Source organism: Zingiber officinale, chromosome 5A (assembly GCF_018446385.1).
Source record: "Zingiber officinale cultivar Zhangliang chromosome 5A, Zo_v1.1, whole genome shotgun sequence".
Classification (NCBI taxonomy): domain Eukaryota; kingdom Viridiplantae; phylum Streptophyta; class Magnoliopsida; order Zingiberales; family Zingiberaceae; genus Zingiber; species Zingiber officinale.
The window spans coordinates 59,912,266-59,933,547 of record NC_055994.1 but is presented as its reverse complement, the minus strand read 5'-3'; the positions used below and the strand labels follow the sequence as shown (position 1 = coordinate 59,933,547).

At 38.2% G+C, this 21,282-nt stretch overlaps 1 protein-coding gene across 2 annotated transcripts; it reads left to right on the top strand.

The window, feature by feature from the left end:
* Positions 1-16,267: 16,267 nt before the first annotated feature.
* On the top strand, positions 16,268-20,847 carry LOC121980511 (calcium-dependent protein kinase 20-like). Of its 2 annotated transcripts, XM_042532579.1 has the most exons (8): positions 16,268-17,208; positions 17,806-17,929; positions 18,124-18,267; positions 18,381-18,533; positions 18,953-19,068; positions 19,228-19,395; positions 19,988-20,218; positions 20,615-20,847. In XM_042532579.1, the coding sequence occupies exons 1-8, from the start codon at positions 16,717-16,719 to the stop codon at positions 20,777-20,779; spliced, it is 1,593 nt and encodes a 530-aa protein (XP_042388513.1). In that variant the 5' UTR covers positions 16,268-16,716; the 3' UTR covers positions 20,780-20,847. The 2 variants fall into 2 exon arrangements, with proteins under 2 accessions (XP_042388513.1, XP_042388514.1); XM_042532580.1 differs by lacking the exon at positions 19,228-19,395.
* Positions 20,848-21,282: the final 435 nt, after the last annotated feature.

Sequence of the window (21,282 nt, the reverse complement as noted above, 5' to 3'; positions counted from 1 at the left end):
AGTAACTCACTTAATTAGTGGACATTCGATATCTTAAACACAGGGAGACTAACACACTCATAATAAGAAGGAGCCTAAAAATGTAATTTGGGATTGGTGCGGTAGTTCAATAATAGTTCTCTAGTGTAATGAATTATTATTGATAAAATTAAGTTGTGTGTTCGGGGCGAATACGGGATGCTTAATTTTATCGGGAGACCAAAACCAATTCCTCCTCTCGGTCCCTATCGTAGCCTCTTATTTATAGAGTTTTATACCCACCTATACCCACTTTCTATACCCACCTAATAGGGGCCGGCCAAGCTAGCTTGGGAACCAAGCTAGGGCCGGCCTAAGCATAAATTGGTGTGGCCGGCCCTAACTTGAACCCAAGCTAGAGGGGACGGCCATATTAAATTAAAAAGGATTTTAATTTTAATTTTTATTATGTGGAAGATATAATTTATTAAAGAGAATTAAAATTAAAATATCTCTCTTGTAAAAGATCTACAAAAGATTAAAAAAAGTGATTAGATCTCTTTCCTTATTTGTAGATTGGTGAGATATTTTATTTTCTCTTTAAAAATTATTCACATGTTGTTAAATTAAAATTATAGAAATTTCTTTTTATCAACCATGAAGAGATTTTTGAAGAGAAATTTTATTTTTAAAATTTCCAAAAACAAATTAGGAAGTTTTAATTTGTTGATTAAAACTTGTCCAATTTATTTCTTTTGATGTGGCCGGCCAATATTGTTTTAATTGGAAATTTTATTTTATTTTTCTCAATTAAATCATGTCAAGGAAATTAAGGAAATTTTATTGTAATTAAATTTCCTAATTTGCCTAGGCCAAGGAATATAAAAGAAGGGGTGAGGGTGCCTTCATGAGATACAACCTCTATTATTTCTCTCCCTCTTTTGTTCCTTGGTGTGGCCGGCCATCATCATCCTCTCCCTCTCTTCCTCTTGTGGTGGTTGAACCTCTCTCTCCCCTTGGAGCTCTTGTGGTGGCCGGATACTACTTGGAGAAGAAGAAGAAGAAGGAGAGAAAGCTAGCATCTCTTGGAGCTTGGTTGGTGTTTTGATCTTCTTTCTTGGTGAAGCTTCCTTGTTGTGGCCGAATCTAGCCAGGAGGAGAAGAAGGTGGTTGGTGGTTTCTCATCTCGGAAGATCGTTGCCCACACAAAGTCCGAGGTTAGAAGAGGAATACGGTAGAAGATCAAGAGGTCTTTCTAGAAGGTATAACTAGTAGTTTTTCCTTTTCCGCATCATACTAGTTATTTATGGAAATAATACCAAATACAAGAGGCTTACGTTCTAGTATTTCGAATATGTTTTTCGAAGTTGTGTTCTTTTGTTTTATTTTTCCTTGTGATTTGATTGTTCTTTTCGGTTAACCTAAAGTTATTTTAGGAAATTAAATATTAGATTTCTATAAAAGGTTTTGTCTAGTCAGTGGTGGTTGCTCCCATATCCAAGAAGGCCATTTGCCTCGCCACGTCAGTACTGGGAACCAATTATGGAAATTAATATTTAATGAAATTAATAACTTAAGGTGATTTGGGTCGAACATGTTAAGTTCCGCAGGAGATCCCAGTCAAAACCTAAAAGAACAAATAGATTAAGTTTTGGATCAAACGTGTTAAGTTCCGCAGGCGATCCAAAATTTAATTTAAAAGAACACATGGTAGCTAGGAAAAGGTTCAGACCTTTGTACAAAATTTTTGTACAGTGGAACCTCTAGGCTTTCCGAGTAGCAACCAACAATTGGTATCAGAGCTAGGGTTTTGCCTCTGTGTATTTGGTATTAGTTTAATTATGCACATGTCATACATAATTTAGGCAGGTTAATAGTAGGATGTGCTAACTTTGTGGATGCAGGATCCAACTATTATGGCTTTTAGTTATTATATGTGATTAGACCCTTGGACATGTCAAGGGCATTTATATGTGTGTGCATGATTGTATTAAAAATACAGCAGGAGCTGTATTTAGTTTTATTAGGATTTTATTTTTGATCTAGATACATGTACATTCCTTTTATGGAATATAGGATCAAAAATGTAAAATTCTATTTATGTCGCGGATCAAATCTTGCAAAGCGTGGAACCTTCTAAGGACCAGAGGCGCAGCGGAACTAGGAGCAAGATGGATGCGACAGCTAGACCCGGTGGCGGTGGCCAAATATGGCAGCAGCTTGGGATGACAACACACGGAGGACAACTATAGATAAAAGTCATAATAGTTGAAAATTAGATTTTCTATTTATTGCTTTTATATTGTGCTGTGTGTGCATGTTAGTATACATGACTAGTAGGCTAGCATAGTTAAAATTCCTCGTTTATAAATAACTAAGTGGGAGAGGGATTTTAAATAAATCCCATGGTCTCCATTATCGGTTTGTAAGTGATGCAAACAAGCTTGCGTTGGCTCGAGTGCCTTCCTCCATAACGGATGAGCTTGTTTGTGGATCACTAGAATGACTTCCATTTTGGATGACTATAGGAAGTTGATTAAGAGCGTGTGATCTTCCCCAACGGAAGGGGCATAATCTTATTAATGGACTTAGTGTCAAGTAATGGTATACACTTAGACACATCTAATAGTATCCTCCCCATCGGAATCACTGCTATTATTTGTGTGACCAAAAGACACCAACTATTAATTTTATTTGTCAAAAAGTTAGGTTGACAAGATAATAAAATTAATGGGTTAAAACCCTCCTTTTACAAATGTTGAATTTGTATACGTCCACACTAACATGGCATACAAAATTCACAGTGTTTTGAGGTGTTGGTTAATTTAAAATAGTATTGTTTGAGGAATCAATATTATTCTAAATTTAGAGTTCTGACCAAAAGTTATTTGTAATTCTTAGGATGACTTTCAACCCACTGTTCATCATACTTCAACAGAATAGACTTACTGGACCTAATTACATAGATTGGAAAAGGAACTCGACATTGTCCTTCTTCTTGAAAGCTATAAATTTGTACCGACCGAGCCTTATCCTCAAGCACCATCGGTGAATCTACCCAAGAGGAGATTGAATATCATAGGAAATGGGTAAAAGCAGATGAGATGGCGCGGTGTTACATTTTGGCTTCAATGTCAAATGTATTGCAACATCAGCATCAAGATTTACCAACAGCCTATGATATTATGAACAATCTCAAGGAACTCTTTGGTCATCAAGATAGGGCTTCTAGACAAGAAGCCATGAGAAAGATAATGACAGCCACCATGCAAGAGGGTACTCCTATGAGGGATCATATCCTAAAGATGATGGCTTATCTGAACGAGATACAGATCCTTGGAGGAGAAATTGATGGGGAAACCCAGATCGATATGATCCTCCAAACACTACCTAGAAGTTTTGAGCAATTCCGCCTGAATTACAATATGAATAAAAGGGTATATTCATTGGCGAAACTACTGACAGAACTTCAGGCAGCAGAAGGATTGTTTCATCACAACTCTCATATTCACTATGTTGAAAATGGTTCTACTTCTAAGCCAAAAGGAAAGAAGAAAAAGAAACAAGTTGGTTCAGCAAAGAAAGTGAATAAAACTCAGAATACAGGATTTAAAGCTGGAGTGAAGAAGCCGAAGGGCAAGTGCTTCATCTGCAAGCAGTCAGGGCATTGGAAGGTGGACTGTCCTCGTAGGAATCAGAACAACAAAGGTATATCTCATGCTCTAGTTGTTGAAACATGTTTAGCGGTGTTATCTACCAGCACCTGGTATGTAGATACGGGAGCCACTGATCATGTCTGCAATTCCTTGCAGGGGTTCCAGGAAACCCGACGACTAACTGAAGGAGAGATTACCGTCTACATGGGCAATGCTACTAAGGTGGCGGCTATTGCAGTGGGAGACGTCTACTTATCTTTTAGTAGTAATAGAAATTTGGTTTTAAGAAATTGTCTTTATGTACCCAGTTTTAGAAAGAATTTAATTTCAGTTTCTAAACTGTTTTTAGATGGATATTCAGTTTCTTTCAGTAACGATGTAGTTATTAAGAGAAATAAAGTGATTATCTGTTCTGGTACATTAGTTGGCAATTTGTATACTTTAAATCCAATTTCTTCCACAAAGCAAAACATGGAAATTTATAACTCATCTTCTAACTCAAATAAAAGAAAAGAACCTTCGGAAATGAACCAAACATATCTTTGGCATCTAAGGCTTGGTCATATTAACTTAAGTAGGATTCAGAGGCTAATAGTCGATGGACTTTTGGGTTCATTAGAGTTGGAAAATTTTCCAACTTGTGAATCTTGCTTGGAAGGTAAAATGACCAAGAGGTCATTCAAGGCCAAGGGGTATAGAGCCAAAGAAGTGTTGGAATTGGTTCATTCTGATTTGTGTGGTCCTATGTCTGTCCAGGCAAGAGGTGGTTTTGAATATTTTGTCTCTTTTATAGATGATTATTCAAGACACGGATATATTTACCTAATGCGCCGTAAGTCTGAGTGCTTTGATAAGTTCAAAGAATACAAGGCTGATGTGGAGAAACGATTAGGTAAAAGTATCAAGACACTACGATCTGATCGTGGTGGCGAATACCTCTTAGGAGAGTTTAGGAATTACTTATCAGAGGCTGGGATTCAATCCCAATTGTCTGCACCTGGAACACCCCAACAGAATGGTGTAGCAGAACGAAGGAATAGGACTCTTATGGAGATGGTTAGATCGATGATGAGTTATTCAGAATTACCAAATTCGTTTTGGGATATGCTCGGAAACAGCAGTATATGTTCTTAACTTAGTACCTTCTAAATCAGTTTCTTCTACTCCCATAGAATTGTGGAATGGGTGAAAACCCGTCTAAGACATATTCGGATTTGGGGTAGTCCAGCACATGTGCTGAAACCAGATGCTGATAAGTTAGAATCCCTTACAGAAGTTCGTGTGTTTGTAGGATATCCCAAAGGAACGAAAGGTGGTTTATTTTATAGTCCTAAAGACCAGAAGGTCATTGTTAGCACCAATGCCCAGTTTTTAGAAGAAGACTATATAATGGATCACAAGCCCAATAGTAAAGTTGTTTTAGAAGAACTAAGAGAGGACACGTCTACTTTAGTACCAACAGTACAAGATGAAGTACCACAAGAGACTGCAACACGTGTCACACATGATACACAACCACAGACAGTGCCTCATCGTAGTGGGAGGGTTGAGGCGACCTGAGAGATTCATGTTTTGGGAGAGTCTTGGACTTGATCCCTAATGAACCTGATCCCCAGACATATGATGAAGCACTCCAAGATATAGATGCAGCATCTTGGCAAAAGGCGATGAATTCTGAAATAGAGTCTATGTACTCTAATAAGGTCTTGGAGCTTGTAGAACCACCTGATGGTGTAAAAGCCGTTGGATGTAAGTGGATCTACAAAAGGAAAAGAGGGACAGATGGGAAGGTAGAAACTTTCAAAGCTAGACTTGTTGCGAAAGGGTACACTCAGAAAGAGGGAATCGATTATGAGGAAACCTTTTCACCGGTAGCCATGCTTAAGTCTATCCAGATACTCTTATCCATTGCTGCTCATATGGATTATGAGATTTGGCAAATGCATGTCAAGACAGCTTTCCTTAATGGAAGTCTTGAGGAAAACATCCATATGAGGCAACCAGAAGGGTTCATTGAAAAAGGCAAAGAGCATCTAGTGTGTAAGCTCAATCGGTCTATTTATGGACTGAAGCAAGCTTCAAGATCTTGGAACATCCGGTTTAATGAAGTAATCCAGTCATATGGATTTATTCTAAGTCCGGATGAGTCTTGTGTATATAAGAAGTGTAACGGAAACGTGGTGGTATTTCTTGTACTATACGTAGATGATATTTTGTTAATTGGCAACAATGTCAAGGTATTATTAGACGTAAGGGTATGGTTGTTCAAACAATTTGATATGAAGGATTTAGGAGAGTGTGCACACATTCTTGGGATCAAAGTAATAAGAGATCGCAAGAAAAGAATGTTGTGTCTGTCCCAAGCTTCATACATAGATACAATCCTTGCTCGTTTTAGTATGCAGGATTCCAAGAAAGGTTTCTTACCTTTTAGGCATGGAATAGCTCTATCTAAAGAGATGTCTCCAAAGACATCAAAGGAGATAGAAGACATGAAAGTGGTTCCTTATGCTTCGGCTATAGGAAGCCTTATGTATGCAATGCTATGTACGAGACATGATATCTGCTTTGCCGTGGGCATGGTCAGTAGATATCAGAGTAACCCTGGACAAGGACATTGGACTGCGGTAAAGCATATATTAAAGTACCTGAGAAGGACTAGAGATTATATGCTAGTTTACCAAGCAGACGATTTGCTCCCTGTGGGTTACACGGATTCAGATTTCCAATCAGATAAGGGCAGTAGTAAGTCTACATCAGGCTATGTGTTTACTTTAGGAGGTGGAGCCATTTCATGGAGGAGTGTTAAGCAGAAATGCGTTTCGGACTCAACCATGGAATCTGAGTATATAGCAGCCTCTGAGGGAGCTAAAGAAGCAGTATGGCTCAGGAACTTTCTAATGAACATAGATGTGATTCCTGGTTTGCCCAAAATCATCACAATTTATTGTGATAATAGCGGTGCAGTCGCAAACTCGAAGGAACCACGAGCTCATAAGGCAAGTAAACATATAGAGCGCAAGTACCACTTGATACGAAATATCGTGAAGTGAGGAGAAGTTGTCATCGCCAAGATTGCATCAGCGGATAACCTGGCAGATCCTTTCACTAAGGCCCTTCCGGCGAAAGCTTTCGATCGGCATGTGGAGGGAATGGGAATCAGATGTATGGTAGAAGATATGACAGCTTAGTCATTAGTATAAGTGGGAGATTGTTGGAGTATATACTGAAAGCCTAAGCTTTGTAAACATTCATTATGAATAAAGAATCACATTTGGTCAAATTGTCTACATTTAGTTGTAGTTGTTCAATTAATTTATACTGTAGATAACATAGTATGTGGTGCCACATGCAGAAGATGATGTTATCAGTACCTTATAAATTATAAACAGTAGCTCACGACCAAAATGAAAAGGAACAAATCATTAGAAGGTCGTAGTGTAATTAGGTATCAGTTTATCTTGACTGTATAATTACACTAGTACACTTAGAGTGTAATGAGTAGGACCATTTGAGGTCGTTTCTTTTATACTGACTTTATAAAGAAACAAAGATCTCGGTTATTATGGAAGTGTGTGCTCTTAATCCTAATATAATAACAAGCACATATATTTGATATTTATTTCTTTAATTTATCAATGGGTGAGATTTAGTTCGATGAATCAATAAGCCCAATAAGTTGGGAAATGGTATCAATTATAGTGTGTGTTGTTGATTATAGAAGGAAACTGTGTCCTAGAGATACTAGGTTGATAATGTCCTCAAGAGGAGCTCATAAGGATTGTCATGTTAAACCCTGCAGGTGGATTTAGTCCGACATGATGATAAGGTTGAGTGGTACTACTCTTGGACTAAGATATTAATTAAATGAGTTGTCAGTAACTCACTTAATTAGTGGACATTCGATATCTTAAACACAGGGAGACTAACACACTCATAATAAGAAGGAGGCCAAAAATGTAATTTGGGATTGGTGCGGTAGTTCAATAATAGTTCTTTAGTGTAATGAATTATTATTGATAAAATTAAGTTGTGTGTTCGGGGCGAACACGGGATGCTTAATTTTATCGGGAGACCAAAACCAATTTCTCCTCTCGGTCCCTATCGTAGCCTCTTATTTATAGAGTTCTATACCCACCTATACCCACTTTCTATACCCACCTAATAGGGACCGGCCAAGCTAGCTTGGGAACCAAGCTAGGGCCGGCCTAAGCATAAATTGGTGTGGCCGGCCCTAACTTGAACCCAGCCATATTAAATTAAAAAAGATTTTAATTTTAATTTTTATTATGTGGAAGATATAATTTATTAAAGAGAATTAAAATTAAAATATCTCTCTTGTAAAAGATCTACAAAAGATTAAAGAAAGAGATTAAATCTCTTTCCTTATTTGTAGATTGGTGAGATATTTTATTTTCTCTTTAAAAATTATTCACATGTTGTTAAATTAAAATTATAGAAATTTCTTTTTATCAACCATGAAGAGATTTTTGAAGAGAAATTTTATTTTTAAAATTTCCGGAAACAAATTAGGAAGTTTTAATTTGTTGATTAAAAGTTGTCTAATTTATTTCTTTTGATGTGGCCGACCAATATTATTTTAATTGGAAATTTTATTTTATTTTTCTCAATTAAATCATGTCAAGGAAATTAAGGAAATTTTATTGTAATTAAATTTCCTAATTTGCCTAGGCCAAGGAATATAAAAGAAGGGGTGGGGGTGCCTTCATGAGATACAACCTCTATTGTTTCTCTCCCTCTTTTGTTCCTTGGTGTGGCCGGCCATCATCATCCTCTCCCTCTCTTCCTCTTGTGGTGGCCGAACCTCTCTCTCCCCTTGGAGCTCTTGTGGTGGCCGGATACTACTTGGAGAAGAAGAAGAAGAAGGAGAGAAAGCTATCATCTCTTGGAGCTTGGTTGGTGTTTTGATCTTCTTTCTTGGTGAAGCTTCCTTGTTGTGGCCGAATCTAGCCAGGAGGAGAAGAAGGTGGTTGGTGGTTTCTTATCTCGGAAGATCGTTGCCCACACAACGTCCGAGGTTAGAAGAGGAATACGGTAGAAGATCAAGAGGTCTTTCTAGAAGGTATAATTAGTAGTTTTTCCTTTTCCGCATCATACTAGTTATTTATGGAAATAATACCAAATACAAGAGGCATACGTTCTAGTATTTTGAATATGTTTTTTGAAGTTGTGTTCTTTTGTTTTATTTTTCCTTGTGATTTGATTGTTCTTTTCGATTAACCTAAAGTTATTTTAGGAAATTAAATATTAGATTTCTATAAAAGGTTTTGTCTAGTCGGTGGTGGTTGCTCCCATATCCAAGAAGGTCATGTGCCTCGCCACGTCAGTACTGGGAACCAATTATGGAAATTAATATTTTATGGAATTAATAACTTAAGGTGATTTGGGTCGAACGTGTTAAGTTCCGCTGGAGATCCAAGTCAAAACCTAAAAGAACAAATAGATTAAGTTTTGGATCAAACGTGTTAAGTTCCGCAGGCGATCCAAAATTTAATTTAAAAGAACACATGGTAGTTAGGAAAAGGTTCAGATCTTTGTACAAAATTTTTGTATAGTGGAACCTCTAGGCTTTCCGAGTAGCAACCAACAGGTTTGCCATGCAGAACTCCAAGAAGGGATTTCTACCGATGTCACATGGTGTGAGTCTTTCGAAGACTCAAAGTCCTTCTTCTAGAGAGGAGAGAGACCGTATGGATCAGATCCCTTATTCTTCAGCCATAGGATCTATCATGTACACCATGCTATGTACTCGTCCTGATGTCTTGTATGCTTTGAGCATGACGAGCAGATACCAGTCAGATCCAGGTAAAAGTCACTAGATAGAGGTCAAGAATATTTTTAAGTACTTGAGAATGACTAAAGAATATTTCTTGATATATGGAGGCGATGACGAGCTAGCTGTAAAGGGTTAAAGTGATGCTAGCTTCCAAACTGATCAGGATGATTATCGATCGCAGTCTGGGTTCGTGTTTTGCATAAATGGTGGTGCTGTGAGCTGGAAGAGTCAAAGGAGGCAGTTTGGATCCGCAAGTTCATTACTGAGCTTGGGGTGGTTCCTAGCATAGCTGATCCCATTGAGCTCTATTGTGACAACAATGGAGCAATAGCACAGGCTAAGGAACCTCGCTCACACCAGCGGACCAAACACATACTACGGCGCTTCCATCTCATTCGAACGATCATCGATAGAGGAGATGTGAAGATTTGTAGAGTACCCACTGAGGCTAACATCGCAGATCCCTTGACCAAGGCTTTGGCACAGAGAAAGCATGATGGTCACACTAGGTCATTGGGCCTTAGAATCTATACTGATTGGCATTAGTGCTAGTGGGAGATTGTTAGTTAGAGCCCTAGAGCCAATCATTTGATGATTGTTGTATGGACTCATTGTATCATATTCTTATATATATATAAAGGCATTTGTTTATGGTTATTATGCTTACTTGTATTAGTGTCAAATAACTAAGTATAATAGCGTCCTTGAGTAGAAGGTTCTTACCTATATCAATCGATTGGTTGAATCGATAATGAGATGATATAGGGAACACTACTCTTAATCATTCCTAGTCAAGTATTAACATTCAGGGAAAATGTTAATGCGACGAGACTAGCATGTAGGTCAACTTGATGACTTGATCTCACAAGTCATGGATATGGAGATATCAAGTTGACACATGGGTATGCATTGGAGAATGTATACTGAATGACCCGCCATGAGAAAGTATCATGGATCGTTATATGAGTGTCATATACTTTCTCATGTGGCTATTAGTATGACTATTAGTCCTTGGACCTGAAGTCACCATGGTTCCCTACATACTTTGGCTTCGTCAAACGTCACCCGTAACTGGGTGGACTATAAAGGTGATTACTGGGTATGTAACAAATTATGCGGAGGGATGTGAGTGATGTAGATGGGATCTATCCCTCCTATATGACGGGAGTGACATCATTATTCTTGATAGAGTGAGACCACTAAGTGCATAGTCATGCCCAAATGAGTCAATATGAGATGTTGAGTTCATTTGATTGAGTGAGTCTACTTGGGATTCAAGATTTAGATTGATTAGAGGATGACACGGTCTATGCCTCATATTGATCAATCTAGATGTCAAGGATAGAAGGACACTTGTCATATATTGTGAAGGGTCACAACTAGTAGTCATAAGGTGATGTTGGATCTCAACATTCTTGTAACTTAGGTAGTAATGATGTGTTACTAGATACCGCTCATTACTTATGCTTCTAAATGGGTTTAGAAGCATTGCCAATGTAACAAGAACCTATAGGGTCACACACAAAGGGCAATTAGATGGAGATTAGGTTCATATGATGAACCAAGAGGATTAGGTTCATGTGATGAACCAAATTGGATTAAGAGTAATCCAATGTAAACTAATTGAGTTGGACTCAATTTGGTTCATGTGTTAAATAAGTCTAATTTAGACTTAGACTCATTGAGCCAATTTAATTCAATGAATAGAGATTCATTAGATTAAAAATTAACTTGAACCAATGGTTAGATTTGATCAACCATGGGAGAGAAGTGGTCAAGTTTGACTTGACTTGAGAGGAAGATGAAAGGTCAAGTTTGACTTGACCATTGTCACCTCATTTGTGAGTTGCCATTGAGTGGGATAATTATGATGTGCCACATCATCAAGGCTAGCACATGTGTGTGCCACCTCATGAGGGAGATCAGTTGTGACTCTTGATATCCCATGGAGGTTTAAAAGTCTTCCTTAAAGTGGTCGGCGAAAATTACACTCTTGTGTGAGTTTCATTTTGGTTTTGTAACCTCCTTCTTTTTCCTCATCTCATCTTCTTCTCCCTCTCCTCCACCTTGGCTGAACCTTCAAAGGTGCTAGCACACCTTTTGTTTGGTTTTTCTCCACCTAATCGTTCGTGTGAATACGTATAGAGGAGTGTCCACTTGAATACTCTCGAGATCCGGCAAACTTGAACGAGCGGGATAAGCGAAGGGCTTCGCATCAAGGGTAATCTCTCTACCATGTAGATCTAGAGTAGATCTAGGTTTAGAAACTCATACACGTAAAGTTTTTGAAATTATTTTCTTCGCACGGATCCGGTGGCATGGGATTTCGAGGTTTCCGCAATGCTAAAAGCGGTTTTTGCGGCTCAAAAATCCCAACAGCATGGCCGTGTGAAGTCACATGGCTATGTTCTGCTCCTCCTCTAGTAGGGCAGGCAACAGTGTAGAGCCACACGGCCATAGCATTTTCCTTCTCTACTTCTTTGACACGGTCGTGTGGATTCACACGGCCAGAGTTTTCTGTCCTCATTTGCTCTCTGGATCATCTACAAGCACTATTTTCGCCCTAAAAGCGACTCCTATAAGTTGAAAAACACACAAAAAGTATATCTTCGATAAAAAAGAATATTTATGCTGAAAATATGATAAGAGGTATAGAAATACATAAATCAAGCGCAAATAAAATACGTAAATATGTGTCAAAATATGTATAAAAGTGTATATGATTTACACACATCAATATACTGATGCTAGTTATTTATCTGATCCTCATAATGGTATATCTCAAATAGGCTATATATTCACATGTAGTGGCACAGCTATATCTTGGAGATCTATAAAACAAATGATTACTCACATCTTCTAATCATTCTAATTCATGAGGCAAGTTGGGAATGTGTATGATTGAGATATATAATATATCACATTTGAGAGACATCTAGTTTAGCCTTAAATAAGAATGTCCCAATGACATTATATGAGGATAATGCTACATGCATTGCTCAACTAAAGGAAGGTTTTATTAAAGGTGATCAAAAGAAACACATATAACCAAAATTCTTTTTTACACATGATCGTTATAAGAGAGATGATATTTTATGTGCATAGATTATATACACTTTTATACATGTCTTAACGCACATCTACTTATATTTCATGAGCATAATCTATGTTTATTGCACCCTATTTCATTATAATATCATACTTCCATTATATTCTATTTGGAGATCTACTCTTTGCATATTTTGATTGACAGGACGCATATTGGAGCGAAAATAGAGCAAAAACGCACATGAGAATAATTTTAGAAGAAATCAAGCCAAGACTATGCGACCCACACGACTGTGCTCCCCCACCAGAGACAAATCAAGCCACAGCCGTGTGAGCCACATAGCCATGTCAATATCCTGTGGCCATGCAACACATGGTCGTGCTAAATGGCATGGTCGTGTGACCCACACGACCTTGTGACTCAACTCGAGAGGAAGTTCGATGAGGCTATGTGGATCTCACATAGCTGTGTGGCAGTTGTGCCACGCTAAAACAGGGTTCATCTGGACCTCTGGCCAGACTGCAGACCAAACTTTGAACCACCATAACTTTAGTCTCAGTTGGAGCCAGGACTTGATCCAAATATCAGATTGTAGATAATTTCAAGAGCTACAACTTTAGTTCAGGGTGAATAATGAGAAACCTGGTTTAATGGGTGAAAAATCCGATTTACTGGGCCCCTATAATCCTGATTTTTCTGGGTAATTTGGAGGAGGTATAAAAGGGTTAAGAACCTCATTTTTTAACTCGTCTTGGGTTTGGGACTTCGTCCCTCTCCTTGGGGAAGGGTTCTCCCCTTAGGGGGAAACCCTAGAGCTTTATTCACCTCCATCCCTTGATGATCCGTCCATCTCCGGAGCAAAGAGGCATTCCCAAGATATCGAAAACATCGGCAAGCATCTCTTCTTCCTCCTCTTCTCACATCTAGGGTTGTAAGTATGCCTTACTTTAGGGTTTAAGGGTTGTTTTTCCTTTGCAATGGAGTAGATCTCTTTTCTAGGATTAGGGAGTATTTGTGATGTGATGGAGATGTAAAACTATGTGGATTTGCCATGTTTCTATTCAATGACTTGTTAATGTCTTGTTCATGTTTGATGAAATGTGTGTGTAAAGCTTATATATATCTTTTGCATGTTTTATCAAATGGTTGTATAGAATTATTAATCTCATAGGGGGGATACCCTAGATCGTATGACCGAGGGGTGCTAGTGACAGGCTACCCCGCTAACGGACGTTTAGGGTATCATCTTGAAAGGAGAAGCAAATCTCCTCATGGAAGTAGGGGATCAGGCATAATCACTATTTCTATGTTATTGTGTGTTAGTGTGTTTCTGTGTTGTATGACCGAGGGACGTTGGTGACAGGCTATCCCGCTAACAGACTTCATAGGAATCACTTCCATTTAGTAGCATAGGACATGGAGTAGGAGATTATGCCGGCTTATCCACTGCAGGGGAGAGTCGGTAATGCAACTAACTTCCTACAAAAGCATAAACATAGAGGATATGAACTAAGCAATCTATATAGCATCTCCTAGCATCATAAGGAAATCGAAATCCTAGAATCGCACCTTAAACCATCTCTCACATCCTCTTAGCTCAACCCCTCTCAAGATCCACCATCTCTTCTCTTTCTCTTACTTTCTTTTCCAACCAATCTTACATTTGTCTAGATAATTCATCGTGCGAAGTTAACTAGTGCTTAATCAACAGTTCCTGTGGGATCGATGATCTTTTTATTACTGACGACGAAACCGTACACTTGCAGTTGCGTAACAAGTTTTTAGCGTCGTTGCCGAGGACTATTTTCGATTAACATTAGTTGATTAGCATATGAGTTACTCTAGACATTTTTCTTTTTCTTTTTACATTTTCTTTCTTATTTTTATTATGCATTTTATTTCTTGTCTTTAATTCTGCATTTTTAGTTGTCCTTATAACATTTTTATATATCTTGAGCACTAACATGTCAAGCAGGACTTCGAGAGAATTTTTCACACCCATGAGCACAAGAGCAAGATCTCCCATTGATGAAAATTATGAATCAGAAGATGACCAATTTGATTTCCTTTGTGGATTATACAGTAGCACATCTCATCCAGCTATTATTTGTCACTTCTTCCAAAAATCTGCTAATATTCTGGAATTTCAATTTTTAGTTCAACCTCAACACCAAGACACATATAAGCAAGTTCTTGATACTTATGGCTATGATTGGGGAGATCATCAAATTCAGAACCTTCAACCCCAATTAATTCCAGAGTAGAGTGAGCAGTCACTATCCTAACAGCAGAACCCTGACATGCCTCAACATGACAAGCAATTTTGGATGAACCATCAAAATTTGGACTTCAAATGTATACAAAATGTTTAGCATTCTTCCCATGTGTATCAGAGCCCGTCAGAGTTTCAGGATGATTTTTCATTGGACAGACCACATTATTCACAACCAGATGAGTTGATTGACTTGGAGGACTCTCAAAATCCAAATATTCCTGCTCCAAGTCAGATGAAGATCACAACACAAGATTATGAAGAGCTAATAGTGGAACGGGGGATCCTAGCTTTATGAATATTACTACAAATTTCTAATAAAGTTGTTGATCTTTCTATTGATGATATTGATGTTAGTTGACTCTTCACCACTTACGTTGATGATGTGAATAAAAGTGTATGGACATGTACTATGATGAAAATGTCCCAAAAATCACCTCCTTTGATCACACAACCAATTGACACTATGGAAGTTGCAAGAATTGAATTGGTTGATGGTAAATGTGTAGGAACTTGTGCAATGGAAGTAAAGCTCCAAGAATCACCATCACTTGGGTCAGAGCTAGAGCTAGAGCCACTACATAATTCTGAAGGGGTCACATCCACTTGTTTAAAACTTTCAGGTACATCTCAATAATGCAAGGTTAGTATTTCTAGTGATCTTTTATAAAATTTCATAAAGGTATCTATAATTGATTTTATTAGATGTGATTCAATTTTTGATACATACTTAGTTCATACTAATATATGGTTATAGTTCATTCTTATATTACATGCTTGTGGGAGGTATGCCTTTCTTTTGGGTGTGCAAGTTTTCAAGAGGTTAATAATTGGAAGCTCACATTGAACCATCTCCGACCGCCGGAAAGAACTCTTAAGGAGACGAAGATGAGGAGAGCGGTGATACACTTCATTGCTCTTATAACGACAACTCTCTTCATAATAAATTCGAAAATTGGAAGAAAAGTCTGGAAATATTCTACTCCGACCAGGTCATGATTTCGATGATCTAATAAGGTGGTCGAGCTAATGACCTTAAACAAACGCTTCTTGGGAGACAACCCAAGTTCAAACTTACTTTCATTTTAGTTTTAGTTTCTTTATAATTTCATCACTTCGCTCATAATAACTCTAATCTTTCTACTTAATTTCTCTTATCTATCTTATTTTTGTAGATTTCAAAGTTATGGAGGAATGTAAGTATCAGATAGAGAATTATCTTCAGAACATGAATGTCTCAATCATTTGGAGCTTATCGCTTGGTAACTTCTCTAAACTTCATAAATCTCCTCCACATTCTATTTCTAATTTTCATTGGGATAATAAAAAATTTAAGTATGGGGGATGTTTGAATTTAGATCAATGCTTGTCATATTTCTTAATTTTTGTATATTTCTTTTTGAATTTTTTTTAATTACATTATACATCATATCATGACTCTAGAAATTAGAGGAATAAAATATAAATATTTGCTAAATTTTAGGTGTAAAAATGGGAAATAAAACGAGTTTTGGCTCCTTTCCAAGTTCGTTCGTCAGGAGACGTTTGTTTTTTACCCGCACTCGACGCCGCCCACTGCAAAGTTGGTGGATTCTAACTTCCTTCCCCTTTCTTCCTTCTCTTCCAAGAGCCGATCTTTCCTAATCCATCATATATAGATTGTGGGAATCAATCCCATACAAACCTTCCTTTGCCACAGTTGGGATTGCAGGGGGTAGATACAACACAGAGAGTGGGAAGAGCTCCGAAGCTTCGTCCGATTAGAGGTAAACCAGAAGAGTAGAGTAGCGGTTTCGAAAGGAGCGAATCATTAGATTTGATTTCCCTGGAAGCTTGGGATTCGGGGATGTTTTGTTAGTAACTTTGGCGAAAAGACTGGCCTTTTTGTGATTATTTTCTTTTAGGGGGGGAAAGATTCGATCTGATTGGCATAATCTGAGGAAGACGAAAGCTTGCATATTGATTGAAAGCGCTGTAAACTCCGATGGGTAATTGTTGCGCCGTCCCTGTCGTTTCGGGCAGCATTAAACAGGGTCGGCGGAACCCTTATGCGATCGATCCCAGTCGGGAATCCCAACCCAGGCCCAGTCTCGAGGTCCTTAAGCATCCGACCGGTCGCGACATCAAAAGCTGGTACGACCTCGGGCGGGAGTTCGGCCGGGGGGAGTTCGGTGTAACCTACCTCTGCACCGACAAGAAAACGGGAGAGCATTTCGCCTGCAAATCCATCTCCAAGAAGAAGCTGCGGACTACTGTCGATGTCGAGGATGTGCGGAGGGAGGTGGAGATCATGAAGCATTTGCCGGAGCACCCCCACATAGTGAAGCTCAAGGATACCTATGAGGATGCCGATTCCGTTCACATCGTCATGGAGCTCTGTGAAGGTGGGGAGCTGTTCGATCGGATTGTTGCGAGGGGGCACTACACCGAGCGGGCGGCTGCCATGGTCATCAAGACCATTGTTGAAGTGGTTCAGGTACATACTGCTCCTTTCAGAGCCCAATGCTTACAGAATCTATTTACTATTGATTTTCTTGCTAATTCATGGAGATCAATCGCCATCTTTTAAGAATTGCGTGAAAAAAGTTATCAAAGAAATGAATATATCTTAAAAAGCTGTCTTCTCTGATTTCTGTACCATTAGCATCTGGATCTCTGTACGTTCTCAGCATCTCTTGCCAAAAGCTTCCATTATTCCGTTGGATATCCCTGTTGACAAACCAATCTAAGATTTGTTTAATTACTTGATGCATGCTGTATTAAATGGTTCTGCCTCTGTCCATTTGATTTGTGGACTCACTCTTTCGTTGTGTGTTTTCAAGAATTCACAATACACTTCCATTTCCTCCCTTTTGCAGCAATCATGTTACTAATTATTCCTACACTTTGTAGGATAGGATGCCAAGACTTTTGTCAGTTCTTTTAATCAAGTTAAATTCTTTCTTAAATGCAATTCTATGTATGTTCAAGCTGGGTTTGGAATTTTGACTTGATTATGCTAAAGTATATGACTTAAAATTGTGTTGTTTCTTTTGAGTCTGCAATGTATTGATGTTGTTCCATGTCACCACAGAATTGCCACCAGCAAGGGGTGATGCACCGAGATCTCAAACCTGAGAATTTCTTGTTCGGAAACAAAAAGGAAAATGCCCCTTTAAAAGCAATTGATTTTGGGTTATCTGTTTTTTTTAGACCAGGTAATTTACAGTTTGAAATGATGAATACTTTTGATACCATCTTCGCTTCCGGTTTCTATCTTTAACAAGAAATTTAAATCATAAATCCCTGAGTTGCAACTAAGGTTCATTTTCCAGAGTACTTGTTAACTGAGCAATTATGCCTTCTATTATATTAACAATATAATTATTCTAATTATCTTTTTGTTGGAAAGGTGAACGTTTTGAAGAGATAGTTGGCAGCCCTTACTACATGGCTCCAGAGGTTTTAAAACGAAACTATGGCCCAGAAATTGATGTCTGGAGTGCAGGAGTTATACTTTACATTCTGCTTTGTGGTGTACCGCCATTTTGGGCAGGTAAATTTTGTTAATGGAAATCTGAGCAGGAAAAGTTAACACTTTTTTGTTTGGTGTTATGTTTGTTACATAGGCCATTACGCATCCCTTACTCTGATTTAATGATCACACAGAAACAGAGCAAGGCATTGCACAGGCAATCATTCTCAGTGCCATTGATTTTAAAAGAGAACCATGGCCCAAGATTTCTGATAATGCTAAAGATCTTGTCAGGCAGATGCTTAACCCGGATCCTAAGACACGTTTCACAGCTCCACAAGTGCTTGGTAAATTTTCATTTCCTATCTGTTCTTATATCTTGTGACTCTAACTGACAAGTTGAGAGTGGAATTGTCACTAAACTAAATTAAGTATTCAGCATGTAAAAAGAACACCAAACTACTACTTTGGGAATCAAATTTCTACTTGCTTTTCCAATGATGTTGAATCAAATTTTTATTATGAAAAGTAATTATGCCAGGTACAATTAATTTGATCTTGTTTTCAGAAAATCAGGACTTCTGTCAATCCTTTGGTATAACTTTCTCATGTTTTTCGGCATTTTGTGGAAATTGATTCTATGTTCCTCCTCAAATTTAGACTGCATACTTTTTTTCACTATATTGTAATGTCTGTTAATACCTATGCTTTAAGAAGTGACATATTTTCTGTCTTCTCAAAGTTTTGCTCATGATTTACATTACAGATCATCCTTGGCTGCAGAATGCCAGTAAGGCACCCAATGTAAATCTTGGTGAAACTGTTCGGGCAAGACTCCAGCAATTTTCAGTGATAAATAAATTTAAAAAGAAAGTTCTTAGGGTAAGAACATTTCCTTTCACGAAGGGTTTTATTTTATGTTGATGCTTGACATTTGTGAAGTTCATGCTACATATATTGACATGTTTCCCCACAAATTTCATTCTAACCTCCAAGACAAACCAAATATTATGTTCATTCAAAAACTGTGCATTGCTGCAGGTGATAGCTGAACACTTGTCAGTAGAGGAGGTTGCTGACATAAAGGAAATGTTTGAAAATTTGGATATCAACAAAAAAGGGCAAATAAATTTTGACGAGTTAAAATATGGTTTACTTAAGCTTGGACGCCAGGTTGCTGATTCAGACGTCAAAGCAATAATGGAAGTAGTAAGTCCTTGCTGAAGGCATAGGCTTCTTTTATCTCTTTGATCAATAAGTAGCTTGTTCCTTTGTGAGTTAATCTCATGACCAATCAATGGTTTCATTTGAATCTCATGAAATGATGAGAATGAACATGCAACTTCATGATTGCCATTGACCTGCCCCTAGGGGCATAGTTGAGTTGGCTACTGTAGGATAGATATTTCTACAATGGGTAAGGGGTCAAATTTCTGTGAAGCCGAGAAAAATGCCCTCCCCGCAAGCCATCTGTAGCTTCCTGGTTTACCTCTTTATAGATGGCTGTGGGGGCGGCCGTGTGGGGCTGCTGGGGTGTCGGATTTCACCTTTTGCTATAATGATTGTCATTGTCCTTCTTTTCTTGATTAGATGAACAATGAAAAGAAATAATGAACAACATGCCACTATAAGTTTGTTTGTATCTCCATTGTACTGCAGTGATAATCTGTTTATAAAGTTTGGCTGAACGTATGCTAATCTACAAAACTATACTCTCATTGCCTGAGTGTAGATACAAATAAATGCTAGTCAACAACTTGAAAAATTATCTTCTCTAGACTTTTTGCCTTCCTCATGACAGGCTGATGCTGATGGAAATGGTTTCCTCGACTATGGAGAATTTGTTACTCTCTCCATTCACCTCAGAAGGATTGGAAACGATGAGCACCTGCAGAGAGCTTTCCAATACTTTGATAAAAATAAGAGTGGATACATTGAAATTGAAGAGCTCAAGCACTCTCTGTCTGATGACTTAGGTCCGGATCATGAAGAAGTCATCCATGCCATTATTCATGATGTAGACACTGACAAGGTCAGTTCCCAACAGGAAATGTTAGATAAATTTTCCTACTCTATTTCAGCTCTGTTTTAGTATCTTCACGGAGTCTAACAAAGTTGGGCATTATATTTATGCATATGTAGGATTGTTTTGAAGGGGAGCCTTGGCGCAACGGTAAAGTTGTTGCCATGTGACCAAAAGGTCATGGGTTCGAATCCTTGAAATAGTTTCTTGCAAAAAACAGGGTAAGGCTGCGTACAATGGATCTTCCCCGAGACCCCGCATGGCGGGAGCTTCGTGCACCGGGCTGCCCTTTTTTTTATTGTTTTCAGTTTTCTTGTGGGATGTTGAGATTTACAATATTTTATATCTGGATGATAGATTGGAAATTTCTCACGTTGATTTTCCCCCGTTTATTGTAAATCTCAGGATGGGAAAATAAGTTTCAAGGAGTTTGCTGCGATGATGAAGGCAGGTACAGATTGGAGGAAAGCTTCACGGCAGTACTCGAGGGAGAGGTTCAACAGCCTAAGTGCAAAACTGATGAAAGATGGATCTTTGCTGCTAAAAAGTGAGAGAACCGAACCAGCCTAATATGTTGACTTCAAATTTCAGATCCTTTTGTTTGTTTGTGAAATTCATCTTCATAGTCTTTTCCAATCTGATTTGGGATTCATTGGTTTCATTGACATAGCAAGGGGATTCATTGTGAGGTATGTGGTTGTAAATATTTGTCATTCTAATGTGGTGTGCAAAAAGATGCTGCATTTTCACAAGTTTTGAATGACAAGAGTTCAACTGGTAAACCTTATAGTATAAGTGAATCTTATAGGTCTTGTTCCAGTACTTCTACATCCTAATTTGTGGTCATATACATGTTATGCTTTGAACAAACACTACTCGAATCGGTTCATGCCCTAGCTTAATCCTGCTATGCCATGACTTCTGACTCATCCACCATAACTTAAACAAGACTAATTCATTAGTTGAATCACAAGTGATTCTTGATCTATGTAAAGCTTTGTGGTTTCTTTCCCTCATCCTCATTTTCTTCATAAGAACTTATAATTTTTTTATAGCTCCGAGGTTCACTTTTC